We start from the raw sequence: 15,349 nt of genomic DNA, 5'->3' as shown, positions 1-15,349 counted from the left end.
ACACTGGTAAACACAAAAGGCTTTATACATCTGTTTTATATACCTTCCAGAAAATGAAATAAAATTAACTCTGCTTAAGCTTTTTATTCTAATATAACACTGCAAAGTGTCTAATAATTAACTTTAAAGTCTGCCTAATCTCCTAGCTCTCTACACAGGGTTAGGGTGGGGACAGAAAAGGAAATGGAGAGCCTCTGACTGAAAGGTGGATTGTAACGTAAACACTTTGCTCCAAAGAGACAACATGGGCAGAATCGTGTGTCTGAACTGAAGTTCTTTCAGGTTACACACCCTGCTTCTGGGTACCGTTTTCAAACTGTGTTACAACTGGCAGGTTTGTTTCTTCTGCAGGTTGCCTTTGCCATCCTGTTTTAGATGAATGGGAAGATGATTGTGCAGTTCAGAGCACTGGCTGCTCTTCCGCAGGGGCTTGGTTCAATTCCTAGCACCCATAGACCCACCAAAAAAGTCTATAAATCCAGGGCATCCAACACCCTCTTCAGGCCTCCAGGGCACTGGGCAAACACCTCATGCAGGCAAAATACTCATATGCATAAATGCTAAAAGTAAAAGAAAACGACACGTGGACATGTGTTCTTATCAGTAGGAGCTCTCATCTCTAGTAAAGAGCCAAGTGGAACTGAGAGTAGGAAATAAACAAAGGGTTAAACTCAGATATGAAGCCAGACTCTGGGATCCACTGTTGAACTGCCCCAGAATTTCAAAGCATGCAGAAATTCCTGTTAAGGGGCTGAGCCTTTCTGTGTTATCTTTCCCAGTCCTAAGGCCCACACACTTCACAACATAAACTGTGGAACAGTGTAGCATGCTCTCAAATCTCAGCAACAAAAGCTAAGATATGAAACACACTCCAAAATAATGAAGGTGATGATGATGTAATACAAGGCTGGGGAAATGTCTAAATATTTTTTCTACCCCCTTAGCCTTACCTTGAATACTTTTTCCCAAGACTTTTCCCAACCAATAAAGGAGAAAGCAGAGAAACAGTACAATACCTGACAGCCCCTCTTTTCAATTTCCGTGATACACTTCTGTATCAGCAGCGGTACCATCAAGCCTACATTTTCTTTTTCTACAACTTTTTGGATGTCAACTCCGAACATCACTGACTCACGGTTCTTATCCAGGCTATGGAGAGAATTCTCCCACTGTTCCATCAGGGTCACCTTGACGTAAATGAGCCCTCTGGGCTCCAGCTTGACAGCCAGCTGGTGCATCTTTGTCACTCTGAATAAAGCAGGCAGGACAACGGTGCCGTGACAGCACACGCGGTTCCTCCTTGGAGTGGGCTCCCAGCTGAACACCACCAGTTTCAAATGTTGTGCGTTTTCAATCTCTATGTTGAAAGTGTGGTCCATGTCTAAGAATGTCGTCCGGCAGGTGAGCAGAGCTGTTCTGGCTTTGTTTACCGAGTCTACCTGAATGGCACAAAAGACATCTTTTGAATCTGTCCGGGGCGGTTTTAAACCTTCTGCTCCATAGAAGTGGATGCTCATGAGGCCGGATATGTACTGTGAGCATTTGGGCTGATCCGAAAAGCTGTAATGTCTAAAGGCACCAATGTCTATTTCATTTTTGCTACAACTGTTTGGAATGGTTTCTTTCCCCTTTGCAAGTTTGTGCTCGGACCCGTGCTTGCTAGATCTAGTTCTAAGTTCGGGCGAGTCTCCGTCGCTGAGGTACCCACCCTTACAGGAATACTTGGAGCTCCCAAGGGCTTTCTTCTGGTAGCTGTGTTGAGAAGATACGGTGGTATCAAGATGGTACCGGCTTATTACGTTCCTGGTGGGGTTCCCAGAAGGCAGAATAACACTCTCAGGACTTTCTCCACAGTTCCATTTAGACAAAGGAGGGGCACTCTCTGGACTGTTCACATAGTGCACAGCTCCCCTGGCACCAAGCTTTCGGCTGAATTCGGGCAACCTTTTCATTTTCATAGACAGTTTCCTCACAGTGCGTGGAGATTTTATTTTATCCGGTAAAGACCACGTAATCGAACTGCCTTTCTTCACGGGGCTGGGGCTTGGAGAAGATGGCTCCATAGCTCTCAGTTCTGTCCTATTTGTGGAGACTAAGATCCCAGGACCTTAGAGCAGAGAGAAGAGTGTTACAAAGAGAAGCAGCCGACTTCCCGTTCTATCCCTGCTCTAAAAGCAAACTGGCTCTCACCTGGACTGAGACACCCACATCTCTCAGAGGGTCTCCGTCTCAGCACCCCCTGCCCACTTGCTGTTCTGAAGAAAAAATGGACAAGGAGCCCAGGGTGCAGGGTCACAATCTCCTTATACATTTTCCCCTTCGCAGTGAGTGCAGAGCCTGAAACAGTGGCTTAAGTTCTGGAGGAACTAGAAAAGGACCCATTTGTCAGTGCACTCAGCCAGAAGCTGAACTCTTAACATCACAGTACTGCTTCTGTGCTATGCCCTCTAAAGCTGAGTGTTGTTGATTTAAGAAAAAAAAAGTTAAAAACCAAATAAGTCGATAATTTGGGCAGCAAAGAGGCCTTCTTTGTTCTAAAAGTCTATTAGGATATTGTATATCCAACTGGGCTTCCTGGTAAGCTGGTTCTGGTAGAACACTGACAGACTATGCTAACTGCTAAACTCGTCAGTTAAAAAAGGATGGATTAACCAATTTCATTTCTGAGTTTGTACATGTTCCCAGTAAGTTTTCAAATTAATCAAACAAAATAAAAATATGTTCTGAAATATGTAAGTTGAAATGTCCTTGAAAAAACAATACAGTTATCAGTGCAATTATTTAATATTTAATTTTTGGGGTTTGTCTACTCCTTCACAGAACGATCTAATAATCTTAATACCAGAATCTAATCTTGGCTGAACTACTTCAGGATCAAAATGTGAACATGTTTATTTGTTCAGAATCAGTAGATTAAATGGCCTTTCTGTAAAGCATGAACAAAAAGCCTCCTTCAGCCCATCTCTGTATTCTAATGACAATACTGTCTGTATATAGGACAAGGACCATTTTAAGTATGCATACTGGGCTTTTCTGGTAAACAGCTAGTAAGGAATGGAGTGCTTGCATACGGGACAAAGCATCCCTTGTACTGCCAATCACAAAACAATTGTCCTGGCTCACTGGCCGAGAACACTGTGCAGTAATCGGGGTCCTGCTTCATCTAACCTCTACCTATTTTATTATAACCTATTAGAGCTACCTAGTGTATTAAACCGCTCTGGCTTTTCCTAAATTATTAAGGAATTTAATATTCGTTTTCTTTTTATAAACAGTTGGTGAGCAGCTAACGAGTTTTATACGTTAGAGCGTCTCCTGCAGACACGAGGGAGCGTGTGCTCAGGAGACGGTCTCCTGAGCAGTGACTGCTGCATAAGCGTGAGAGCCTCAGTTCAGATCTCGGAACACAAAGAGAGTGGGGTGTGCTTGTGTGGTCTGCGCTCGACGTTCCTGCAGTGAGGTGGGACGGGGAAGCAGGTGGCACATGCAGAGGTGACCTACCTCAAACAAGGAGGCAGACGAGGACACACACCCAAGGTTGTCCTTGACCTCATGAGTGTAGCATGCACGTGTCCCAACTTACACACAAGAATCAGCACGTGCACACCCAGGCCTGTGTGAGTGCAAAATTGCTTTGATTCTTAAAAATTCAATAAAATATAAAAAGCATAGAGTCCGATTTTCACTGAAACCACAATTACACCAAGCAAATCACAAGACAGCTATAGAAAGTATAAGGTGAAAAACGCTTAAATATACAAAATTATGTACCAAGCCGTAGGTGCTGGATGCTCTGGGAGCTGGAGTTACAGGTGGCCGTGATCGTGACCCAATTGCTGTGGGTGTCAGGACCCAAACTCAGGTCCCCTGCAAGAGCAACAAGCTCTCTCAATGCTAAGCTATCTGTCTCCAGGCCTGAGACACCTTCCACTTGTTAAGGACACAGTGTAAGACACGTACAGCAGACACCATCTATATCCATGGTTAGGAACTATCAAAGACCTGAAAAGAAAGAAGTCTCGGGTATACAGTAACTTTTACCTGTCAAAGCAGATTTCAACACAGGGCTGTCCTCTGCCGTCAGGCCTTCTGGTGTCCTGTGTCCTGACCTGTGTTTGCATTGCTGCATAATTCCTGTAGAACGAGTGGAATCCACAGGATTCATTCCATTTGACTGTGAGGTCTGGACGCCATCTCTGTGTTGGGTAGGACAGGGCAAGTGTTCACTATGAGGCTCCGTAGCAGACAACGTGCTCACACCGACAGCAGGGAGCTTCAGGACAGCAGCGTTTGCCTCCTCAAGACTCAAGACATGTGCTATGCCCAGGTTGTCATCCTCAGGGATGGGATTATACCAGATTTCTCCTTCATCAGCGTCATTGTCCTCACTGAAGGCTAGAGAGCCGTTTCTTGATAATGGGGGACTGGCAGTGTTGCACATGGCGTGTGTGCAGTGTTCCCTGTGGGATTTACAGAAAGGCGGCGAGAGCCAATGCTTGGGCGGAGACACGGGGGAGAGGGAGGAATAACGTCTGTCCAGACTCGGAGACCTCAGAGTGCTCTGATACAGCCAATTGCGTTTCTTTGAAACAGTGATGTTGTTCAGGGGCTGGTGGCCTCTAAGCTCGGTGTTACCCCTTACATCTTCAGGTTCCCGTTTCTTCAGTGGAGACCCATAGACATTCTCAAATAAGTCTGCTTCAAAGGACAAAAGAGGACATAGAGAAAAGGCATGTCACTGCAGAGCAGGTATTAAAATGTTTAAAAGTAAAAGCGACATTAATCATATTCACAGATCAAAATCAAACCATAAAAACTATTTTTTCCACTGAAATGTAATTTCAGTTTAGAAATCCAAGATGGTACATAAGTGTTATGAAATTCTAAGGAAAAGAAAAACAAGCTAGCATTGTCTTTATTATAAAATACAATGGTGCTCAAGTCTTACCAAACGGCGTGCGTGCATGCGTGTGTGCGTGCGTGTGTGTGTGTGTGTGTGTGTGTGTGTGTGTGTTTAGAAAGTTCCTAAAGAACACTTTTAATTACTATCTGAGTAATATCAACTCATGATATAAACATCATAACAAGCACAAGTAACATTCTTTTACTTTCATAAAGATTAATTTTTAATAAAAGCCTTTAAATTTTAACCAAACTTAAAAGCCTTGTTAAAATTTTTAATTAAGTTAAAAACTTTAATTAAAGCACAAACCTCACGAGTAAATACACATTGACAGAAAAGCCCTTTCCCAGGATCTAGTGAAGGCCGGGACACTTCCATTACTGTACATGTCAACACAGTGTGACAGTGTTTCAAGAACTGTTACATTACTTGTAACTAAAGAAGTTTAGCTTCCAAAGAGTTGTGCTAAGGAAAAAGAGTAAGCTAAGCACACTCTATCACAAAAGCTCATTTGTGGAAATTTGAGATTGGGTCATGCTTTTAAATTATGTCGTCACAGTGTTATGATACTCTGAACGTTTATATGGGTAATTCATTGCTACAGCAAATAAAACGTAGCGGTTTAATAGCAGTGATAGCATTTTAAGCTATGATGAGCTTAATAACAAACAAAAAATTAGGCCCATGTATAACCAAGGCTTTCAGGAACCTTCCATCTACTGGAAAAAAAAATAATCCTTTAAAAATGTAAATTTACCATTCTCTTTTTAAAGCCTAAGCTTGTACCCAATCAAGCATCTTAATCAATGTAAGCCATTGATCTACTCAATGAGCGACTACTATGTGCCAGGCAGGAGAGAGAAAGCAGCAAGGAAGCTCTGAATTCCCTGACCTCTTCCGGAGGCGGAGGCGGAGGCGGAGGCGGAGGGGCAGAGGGGCAGAGGGGCAGAGGGGCAGAGGGGCAGAGGGGCAGAGGGGCAGAGGGGCAGAGGGGCAGAGAGGCAGAGGGGCAGAGAAGCAGAGGCAGAGGCAGAGATGCAGAGGCAGAGGCAGAGGCAGAGGCAGAGAGGCAGAGGCAGAGGCAGAGATGCAGAGGCAGAGGCAGAGGCAGAGGCAGAGATGCAGAGGCAGAGGCAGAGGCAGAGGCAGAGAGGCAGAGAGGCAGAGGCAGAGGCAGAGGCAGAGGCAGAGGCAGAGGCAGAGGCAGGTGGATCTCTCAAGTTCAGACAGATCTACAGAGCAAGTTCCAGGACAGCCAGGGCTATATAGAGAGAAACGGTCTTAAGAAAACAAAAAATTAAATATAGATAAAATCTGTATTTTTTTTTTTTAATTCTTTCCTCAGTTCCCTCTCCTTCCCATCCAAAGATAACAAGTGCAAGTCCAGGAGTCACAGGGGCTTTGGGCTCCCAGGGATCATATGATACTTCATGAGTCACTCCTTATTCTTATGTAATAGCATACCAGACCTGTGAGGGACACTGTTACACACAGTTCTGACACAATTACAAAGTTGAAGCCAGATGTCACATCTTGTTTGTCTTCTCTGGACTCCCTAACAACACCCAAGCATGTATCTAGCTGGATCCATCTGCGGAGTCACTGTCCCTCACAGCATCTATTGTCTACACCACTGACAGATACCTACACATACTACATTCCAGAATCTGCAATAAGAAAAGGAAAGCTTTTAGCATCCTGTATCTAAGCAAGCCAATGTGGTGAATGAAAACGTAATTACACTGTGAGACACCTAATGCTTTTATTCCTGTGTGTGTAGTGTGTGAGAGTGTGTGAACATGTGTGTGCATCCATGTAGAAGCAGAGGCTGGCAGCAGGGTCCCCTGGAACTAAAGTTATAAAAGGTTGAGAGCCACCATGGGAGCACTGAGAACCAAACCCCGGCCTTCCCCAACAAGGCTCTTCACTGCTAAGCCTTCTCTCCGACCCTCCAGCTTGCTTTATTGAGGGTCTCTCACTGAACCTGGAAGGCCCTGTGCAAGCCTCTCCCTTCCCTTCCATGCTAAAAAGTTAATGCCTAATTCCGCTGCATAGACTGAAGAGTTAGATTCTGTTTCAGATTATAGTACCCAAGAAGATGTAAGTAACAAAAACAAGTATACACAGTTGCAGGTCAAAAGGCAACTAAACATGCTACGTTGTATAGCTTAAAGGTTCTAATAAAAGTGATTTTACTTTGACAGTCTATAAGATAATTACAACAATGGTAATTTTTTGGAACTTTTTTCACTGAGAAAAGCAGGCTACAGAGTGAGAGGTAAACTACTTGAGCCAATTTTATTTTCTCAGTAACTGTTTCATAATAAAGCCGGATACCTTAGAATCAGTGAACATTTGGCTGCTCAGTAATTAACCCGTATCTCTAAATATCAGCAGACTAAGCAGTTGTACATCTCATCATTAGATGAAAATGTACAGCATCTGTGGGTATCTTCTCTTCTCATTGTTCTAAAATCTACTGAAGAGAGTGGTATCCCTTCCTTCTCTTTAAAAAACAAACAAAAAACTGCAAATACAATACTCTTATAAGCATCCAATATTGAAGTCTATGCTAGAAATATGGCTCAATGGTTAAAAGCACTAACTGTTCTTTCAGAGGTCCTGAGTTCAAATCCTAGCAGCCACATGGTGGCTCACAACCATCTGTAATGAGATCTGATGCCCTCTTCTGGTGTTTCTGAAGACAGCAACAGTGTATTCATATACATAAAATTAATAACAAATGCTTAAAAACAAAAGAAAGAAAGAAAGTTGAACCTCTGTGCATTTCCCAGATAAATCTGAAAGGAAGTAAAGGGTAAGGAAAGGCATTGTATTTGCTCCCCTTGTGAATAACAATAAAAACCTTCAAGCAACTATAGGCTCACTTTTGAGACTGAAAAAGTAGAAAGGAATACCTTGAGATCATTTCCAATTTTACAAACATAACAGGAGGCATTGAAGAAGGTGGCACAGAAGAGGCCAGCAGAATAAGTAAGTATGGCTGGGGGCAGGGGTGGGGTGTCCTAACTCAGCCTCAAAGCTCTCGGGCCTTACTCCTCAACTTTCAATCTGCTCACACCAGCAGCAACCAAATTACCGAGGCAAGGCCTGCCAATCGTCTACACAGAACCAATCAGGGCAGCCCCAGGAAAGAAGCCACAAGAGGTTGAGAAACTAAGACAAGAGGTTAAAGCTCTGTCCAGAACCCCAGGTTCTGTTAACCACCTATCCTATGTGCTCCCCTCTCTGGCAGACTCCAAAATCACTAGTGCTGGTTGGTGGGAGATGGGATCGACTAAGACTATGCAAGCACTAGCTATTCATATGAGACTGAAGCAGAGAGAGCTCTGTGACTTGTTCTAACTGGGGTCAGTTTAAGTACCAATGTTAAGTAAAGGAGGTCTTTCTTAAACCGAGGGACAAGAGAACTGCAGACCAGCACCATCTATGAAAGCCTGTGGAGAGGCAGGCTCCAGGGCCTACTGGGTCTGCACTTAAAGGAGTTCATATGCACAAAGTTTAAAAGGCATCTCAACAGTGAACACCACCACCTTCAGCAAGGGCCTGAAAACAGCTAAGAGGTCCTCACAGGACAAACGGACATCTGCTAAATTGGGAATCTCTGGGTGGGAAAAAGACTGGGAAAGCACAGGACTTTCAAACCAACACAACACTGCTTTCTGCTGATTTTGTAATTCTCAAAGTTTTCCAGCCGCCAGCCACTCCAGTGCTCTGTGGCACTCTTCCAAAACAACAAAACAAAAAAAGGCTGCACTTGCTTCCAAAGGCCGGAAGGCCAAACTGTCTCAGCACAGGATTTAAAGCCAGAAGACTGTCAGAAACCATTTGGAGCAGCCCCCTCCCCCTCCTGTCAAAAACAATAATGAAACCAGAGTTTCAAATACTTCAAAAAAGATACAGATGGGAATTTGTATCTCCCTAACAACCTCACTTAAGATAGGAGGAGCTAACGGGAGCAGGGGTGGCATGGGGAGGTGTCTGGAGAGATGGTTGATCATTTAAGTGGACCCTCTGCTCTTCCAGAGGACCCAGGTTCTATTCCCAGCCCCCTACATGGCAGCTAACAACCATCTCTAACTGTGTGGGGCCCTGGCACGCTAATGGCAAACAAGTAAAACAACCATACGCATAAAATAAAAGCAACTCTTTAAAAAGAGAAAGGGGGAAGGAAGGACTGTGAGAAAGAGAGGAAGGATGGAGGCAGGGCTGGGAATGGATATACAAGCCTCTAACCCCAGCACTCAGGAGACAGGTGGATCTTCGTAAGCTCAAGGCCAGCCGGCTCAACATAGTGGGTCCCCGGGCTATGTAGAGAAACTATCTGCAGAAACCAAGCTAACAAACAAAAACAGATCTTACAAGCCGGGATCCGAGGATGTGGCTCAGTGGGTACAGCACTTGCCTAGTGTGCATAAAGCCCTGGGCTCGATCACAGCACAGTCATGCACAGGACTGTAGTTCACGACCCAGCACTTGCTACAACAACAACTAAGATTGTGCCATCTAAGTAACACCACCTTAAAACTTTTAGGTAGATTATTAACAGTTAACTATCCTACATGTCTTCGTTCACAGACGCAAAAGTGGAGTCAAAGAGACTAAAGTACACTTTTCACACAATGAACAGCCAAAATAACCCAACTGGTGCTCCAAATTATATTTCTAAAAATCACATGCTAATTAAGACTTTTCAAATAAAGGCTTATAATGAAGTACAGCTGGTAAATAAACTAAGGCCCCCTCATCATCTCAAGGCTTGCAGAAACTTGACGATATTTACCATGTGTAATGACTTAGGATTTCTTAAATAATCGTCTCAATTAGAACAAATTGGCCAATCTGTGAATGCTGCAGCACGCTTAAACCCGTCAGGCGGCAGACTCTCCAGCACCATCAGAAGTGTGATGGTTCTTGGTGAGAACCGGAAATCAAACCGAAAACCACTGTTGTTCGCGTTTGTCGTAATAGTCTCCACACGTTTTTATAATGCTCAGATTAGGTATCTCTACTACGTCTCTATCACGGATTCTGACTTGCCGTTTTATTTGTAGAGAAAATATCCATGTGACTACACAAAGAAGATGTAATAGAAACGCCTTAAAATATTTGCCATCTTTGGTACAACCAAGAACATGCTGCTCAAAGTAGACTCTGTATACTTTTTCGAAACAATGGCTGTTATTTTTTTTTTTTCATTTCATTCCCTTTTGTGTGTTGAGGAAGGAGAGTGGACCTGAACTGAAACCCAGGTCCTGACCTACTAAGCACAGACTCTCCCTATGAGCTACTTGAACAACCCACTCCAGTTAACATCCACTTTACGTAAAGGTGCACAGCAAGGCTGGAGAGATGGCTCGGCAGTAAAGAGCACTTGTTCTTGCAAAGGACCTGGGTTCGATTCCCAGCACCCACAGGAAGGCTCACAGACATCTGCTATTCCAGTTGCACAGGATCTGATGCCCTCCATGCGAACTAGGTAGTTAGTGCACATAAATATGTACACGTGCTGCGTATACACACACGCCCACAAAACACCCATGCACATAAATCGTAAAAAATAATTAACTTGAAAAATTAACTAAATCAAATTATCATTAAGTTCTTTTTAAAATATAATAACAAAATCTGTTCTAGGAACCCCCCTTGAAGGAAGCCACCTAGCCCTCTAAACTGTGTTTTATAAAAGTCCACCCATCTCGTCAGGTCAAGCCTTTTAGTGAATTAAGTGAATTAGTGATCAAGCCTCCAGAGAATTCAGAGCCTCTCTGACCGTATATGAAGGTTTCTGAGTATGAGAACCGGGTTTGAATCCACAGGATGTTCTGGGTATGTAAAGCCTCAAGAAATTATCTTGCCAACTCCTTAACCCCACCCCCATGACAATGGCCTCGTTTGGGTGGAGATGAGGAAGGGAGTAAACCTTGTGAAGGAATCCGGGTTTCCAAGACCAGCACACCAAGAAAAACTGGTGTAGCCATCCACATTCTTAGATACCTAAACACTATTTTGCTATATTTGGTTGCCGAAGAATTAATGTGTGATCGGAAAGAAAGCAAGGAGGGTAACACTTAGGTAGGAGACTGCGGCAGCCCTGGGGTCCTACAAAATACTGCTGCAGGCATTAAAATATGTGGGTTTAATTTCTTTTGAAGTTACTAGCACTTGCAGATTTAATGTCAAAATGGAAGAAGCAACAATGCATCCTATGAAGAAAAATATTTACATAACTCCCTGAGTATTTGCACAATTACTAAAGTAATTCGATGGTGAATGTTTTTACACAGTTTTGTTATCAGTGAAATTTATCATACAGAGGCAAATTAACCTCGTGAAAGAAGCTTAAAAGTTGTGAGTGTAAGATATTTTTATTACAAGCAATTTAGATCTGAGGGAAATTTATTGTTATCATTATTATTATTATTATTATTATTATTATTATTATTATTATTATTTTGATGTGAGCTTAGAAAAGGGCATCTCTCCTCACAAAGACCGGCTACTATTCCTCATTCAGGTGAAATAGAATTAGAATCTATTGTTGAATGTATATTGTCTATATATCATACAGAATCATCTTTTAGTTAGAATTTCGTCAACTTTCCCCCCCACATTTTCCCTGTGGGACATGTGATCTCTTTTTTCTTTTTTAAAAAACAGGATCTTACTCTCTAAGCCATGCTGGCCTTGAATTTACAGAGCTGCACCTGCCTCTGGCTCCAGAGTGTTGGGATTAAAACCTGAACGACTGACTCCCCAATGAAGGAACTAGAGAAAGGACTGAAGGAGCAAAAAGAGTTTCCAACCTCATGATAACAACATTATCAACCAACCAAACCCTCCACAACACCCATGAACTAGAACACCAACCACTGAGTACACATGGAGAGACCCATGGCTCCAGGTGCATATGCAGCAGAGAATAGCAGTGTCTGGCATCAATGTGAGAAGAAGCCTTTGGTCAGTGAGGGGTGTTTTTCCAAAGTAGGGGAATGCTAAGGTACTGAGGTGGAGAGGGTGACTGGAGAGGGTGTACCTTCGTGGAGACAAGTTGAAGAGAAGGGGAGATGGAAGGGGGGAAGGGGATAACATTTGAAGTGTAAATACAGAGAGTATCCAGTAAAACAAAGTAAAAAATAAATAAAAAGCCTGAGCGACCACAGCTGGACTGGGCATGCATTCTTTCACAAAGCCCTCACATACTTCCAGGACTTAACTATACTGAAAACTCCTCACTGAAAGTTTCTGTCTTAAAGGAGGTGTCAAGATGCCACATGGTTTTAATTCACCAGAGAATTTCAATATTTACAACAAAATTCAGAGATTTCTAAAACTGGACCCTCAGTGATAATTTAAAAACATGCACATAGCAAACCAAAGAACTTGAGTACTATATAAGGACAACCAGACTTCAAAAAAATGTTTTTCTACTATAAATAGTGTTTCCTAAGTTTCTGGGTGACCTTAAGGGCTTGGAAATGGCCCTGAGGGACATTTATTTTCATTGCAATACCACTATTCTAGGTGTTCTATTAGTGAAGAAAAACCTAGCTTTGGGTTAAGTCTGTCGTGTGTGTGTGTGTGTGTGTGTGTGTGTGTGTGTGTGTGTGTGTGTGCGCGCGCGTACTCCCAGAATGCTCATGTGTATGTCTAAGTATGTAAGGTACCTCTCTGGATGAGAAGAAAAGCAGTCTAATGAGTACAATGACAGTTTATGAAGCCTATAAAATTCTACCTTGGATCGAATTCAGACTCACAAACTTACCAAGTCTTAGAGTTTGCCCAGAACTACACAAGGAAAAAGAAGAAGAAAGAAAGAAAAGAAAAAGAAATCAAGGCAGTGGACCTTCCCCCGCCCCCAAACCAACCGAAAACCTCTTGTAAAAAAAACTTAAAACCTGTCCTCACTGTTGTTGTGAGGGAGAGGACACATTGACTCTGGGAGAAAAATATTCCGAAAAGGGGAAAAAGGAAAAAAGCAGGAGTGAAAGAGAGGGAGAAAGAGGAGGGAAAGGGAAGGGGCGCGAAGAACACAAGATTTAATGCTTGACTTTGGCAGCGTCACGCGACCGGCAGAGGCAGAAGCCCACGCGGGAAACAGCACACTAGTGATTCTCAACCTGTAGGTCTCAACCCCTGTGAAACTATCTTTTCACTGGGCTCGCCTAAGACCACTGGAAAACACAGATGTTTACATTGTGGCTCATAACAGCAGCAGAATTACAGTTATGAAGCAGCAAGGAAAATAACCCTATAGCTGGGGGTCACCATAATAAGAGGAACTGGATTAAAGGGTCACAGCATCAGGAAGGCTTTGTGGCGTTGCTTAGCCTATTGACTGCAAAGTCTCCTACCTGTCAGTGTGATTCTTTGGTCCGTTGTCACCGAGAGGACGTGGTTTTCATGCACTTTCCAACTGCCCAAATTTGGAGAGGTTGCCTGCGCTCCGGTAACTTTGGGTGCTGTCCCGCGAGCACGACCCTTCATCCCCAGGGACAGCAGACGTCCTTTATACATCCACTTCTGCAGTTTCTTGACAGTCACCGCAGGTGGCTTGAGGAGGGGAAGCTCCTCCGGGTGGTCCTCTTGGCTGCTGGATATCACAGAGGTCCCCGCGGGATCCTTAAAGGGACGTCCCGAGGACCGGCTGGGGTCCTGGCAGATGGGAGGCAGGAGAGCGGCGGACGGAGCAGCCCGGTGGCTGCTCCGGCTCCAGCTGTCCATCCCACTTCCACGTGGCTGGGGCTCGTCCCTGTCCCCGTCCCTGTGCGCAACGTATTTGATCCAGCTGTCGCTCGCCCACCGCTGGAGCAGAGGCGGCTGCGGGCTCACGCGGAGGCTCTCGAGACTTCTGCAACTGGACAGCTGCATCCGAGGACTGGGAGGCCGTCCCACTCTCGACTCCGTCGGAGGCGACCGGGGCGGGGACACCTGCTGCGGAGGGCGGTCGCCGCCTCGGGGGCTGCAGGCTGGGCGCACTGCTGCGCCGCGGGGGAGAGGCGGCTGCTGGCCCTGAGCCCGGGCTCCCGCGGGTCCGCCCCGCCGCGTGCCCGAGTCAGGGGGCAGGTCCTGCATGGCCTGGATCAGCAGATAATAGGCCTCTCGCAACTGGGTCTGCAGCCTGCCGGTCTCCAGGCGGCCGCCCTCCATCCCCGGGGAGGAGCCCGCCGCTGGGGAAGGCGAGGCCCGCAGCGCCTCCGCCCCCTCGGGCGCGCAGCCCGCGGGCAGGTTCTCGTAGTAGTCCGCGCCCTCGTCCTCCCCGTCGTCGCCGCTGCCCTCCGTGCCCAGGGAGGCGCAAGCAAGCGCGCGGCCCAGAGCGGCGGCCTCCTGAGCCCCGCGAGACCACGGGACCCGCGCGCCTGGCTGCTCGGTCCCCCACGCGGGCCGCTCCATGCCCGGGCCCGCGAGTCCGCGGGGCGGCGAACGTTCCTCGGAGAGCGAGGCCGCCCAGGCGTCCGCGTGCAGCCCGGGCACCCCGGGACCGCGCCGCTCTCGGAGCCGGCCGAGCGTTCTCCGCGGGGGCTCCGCCATGCGCGCCGCCTCAACAGCTCGGCTCGCCCGGGGCGCGGGGCGGGCTCCGAGTCCCGCGCGGGTGGAAGCGGCGGCTCTCCATGACCGCGGCTGGTCCTCGCCAGCTCCTCACATACTTGGCATAACTCTGCAGCAGCGGGTCGGCCGAAGGGGGGTGCGGGCGCCGCAGCGCGCAGGCCCCGGAACTGGAGCCGCGACGGGGCGCGCGCGGGCCAACACGCGGCGCTGCCGAGGTGGGCGCTCCGGGGGCGGGGCCGGCGGGGCTGGGGAGAGGGAAAGGTGGAGCGGGTCCGGCTGCCACCCCGCCACCCTCCCGGGCCCCTCCCTGCTGCCCCCTGCGCGAGGCGTGGCTCCGGTGCAGCAAGTCCTGGCTTGAGAGGAACAAAGAATGTTTGGACCAACTGAGTGTGAGTGCAGGTGTACCTCGCTGGAGCGAGGTTCTGATCAGGTCCCTGAGCTGTGGGAAAGGAATTTGCGGGGCTGGAGAGATCAGTCGGCTGTTGGGGTCGCTGGCTACTCTTGTGTAAGACACAGATTCGACCCGCAGCCCCGGTAACTGGTCTGGGGTTCCGATGTCCTCTTCTGGCCTCGGCTGGCACCCGGCATGCGAGTTGTAAATCGACGTAGGTGCAGGTAAAACAACCGTGCACATAAAAATAAATAATTTTCAAAAATGAATTTGCAGTAATTTCTTTTCGATGAGGATTTTTTAAAAGACTTTTATGCCCTAAATCACTTCGGTTCCCTCTTCTTTAAATCTGTTTTTCCTTCTGTAAAAATGATGCCTGCACATCCAAAGTTAATCCCTAGATCAAACAAAACTTGTTAAATAGAACCACAAATGAAAGCCCTGGGTACAGCTACCAAACTAAAAAACGCTAGTTTACGGCTTTT

The 15,349-nt window shown here is 46.2% G+C and overlaps 1 protein-coding gene across 1 annotated transcript in view; it reads right to left on the bottom strand.

Moving 5' to 3' along the window:
- Positions 1 to 14,470, bottom strand: part of SYDE2 (synapse defective Rho GTPase homolog 2) — a 32,068-nt gene extending 17,598 nt beyond the window's left edge. Inside the window, exons 1-3 of the mRNA XM_080915267.1 lie at positions 13,279 to 14,470; positions 4,042 to 4,695; positions 1,017 to 2,107 (exon numbers count right to left, since the gene is read on the bottom strand). Of these exons, the coding sequence (XP_080771393.1) occupies positions 1,017 to 2,107; positions 4,042 to 4,695; positions 13,279 to 14,455 (2,922 nt within the window). The 5' untranslated portion in view covers positions 14,456 to 14,470. The remainder of the gene's footprint in view (positions 1 to 1,016; positions 2,108 to 4,041; positions 4,696 to 13,278) is intronic.
- Positions 14,471 to 15,349: the final 879 nt, after the last annotated feature.

Source organism: Micromys minutus (assembly GCF_963924665.1).
Source record: "Micromys minutus genome assembly, chromosome: 4".
Lineage (NCBI taxonomy): Eukaryota > Metazoa > Chordata > Mammalia > Rodentia > Muridae > Micromys > Micromys minutus.
The sequence above is the reverse complement of the archived record's forward strand: the minus strand, read 5'-3'. Positions and strand labels throughout refer to the sequence as shown.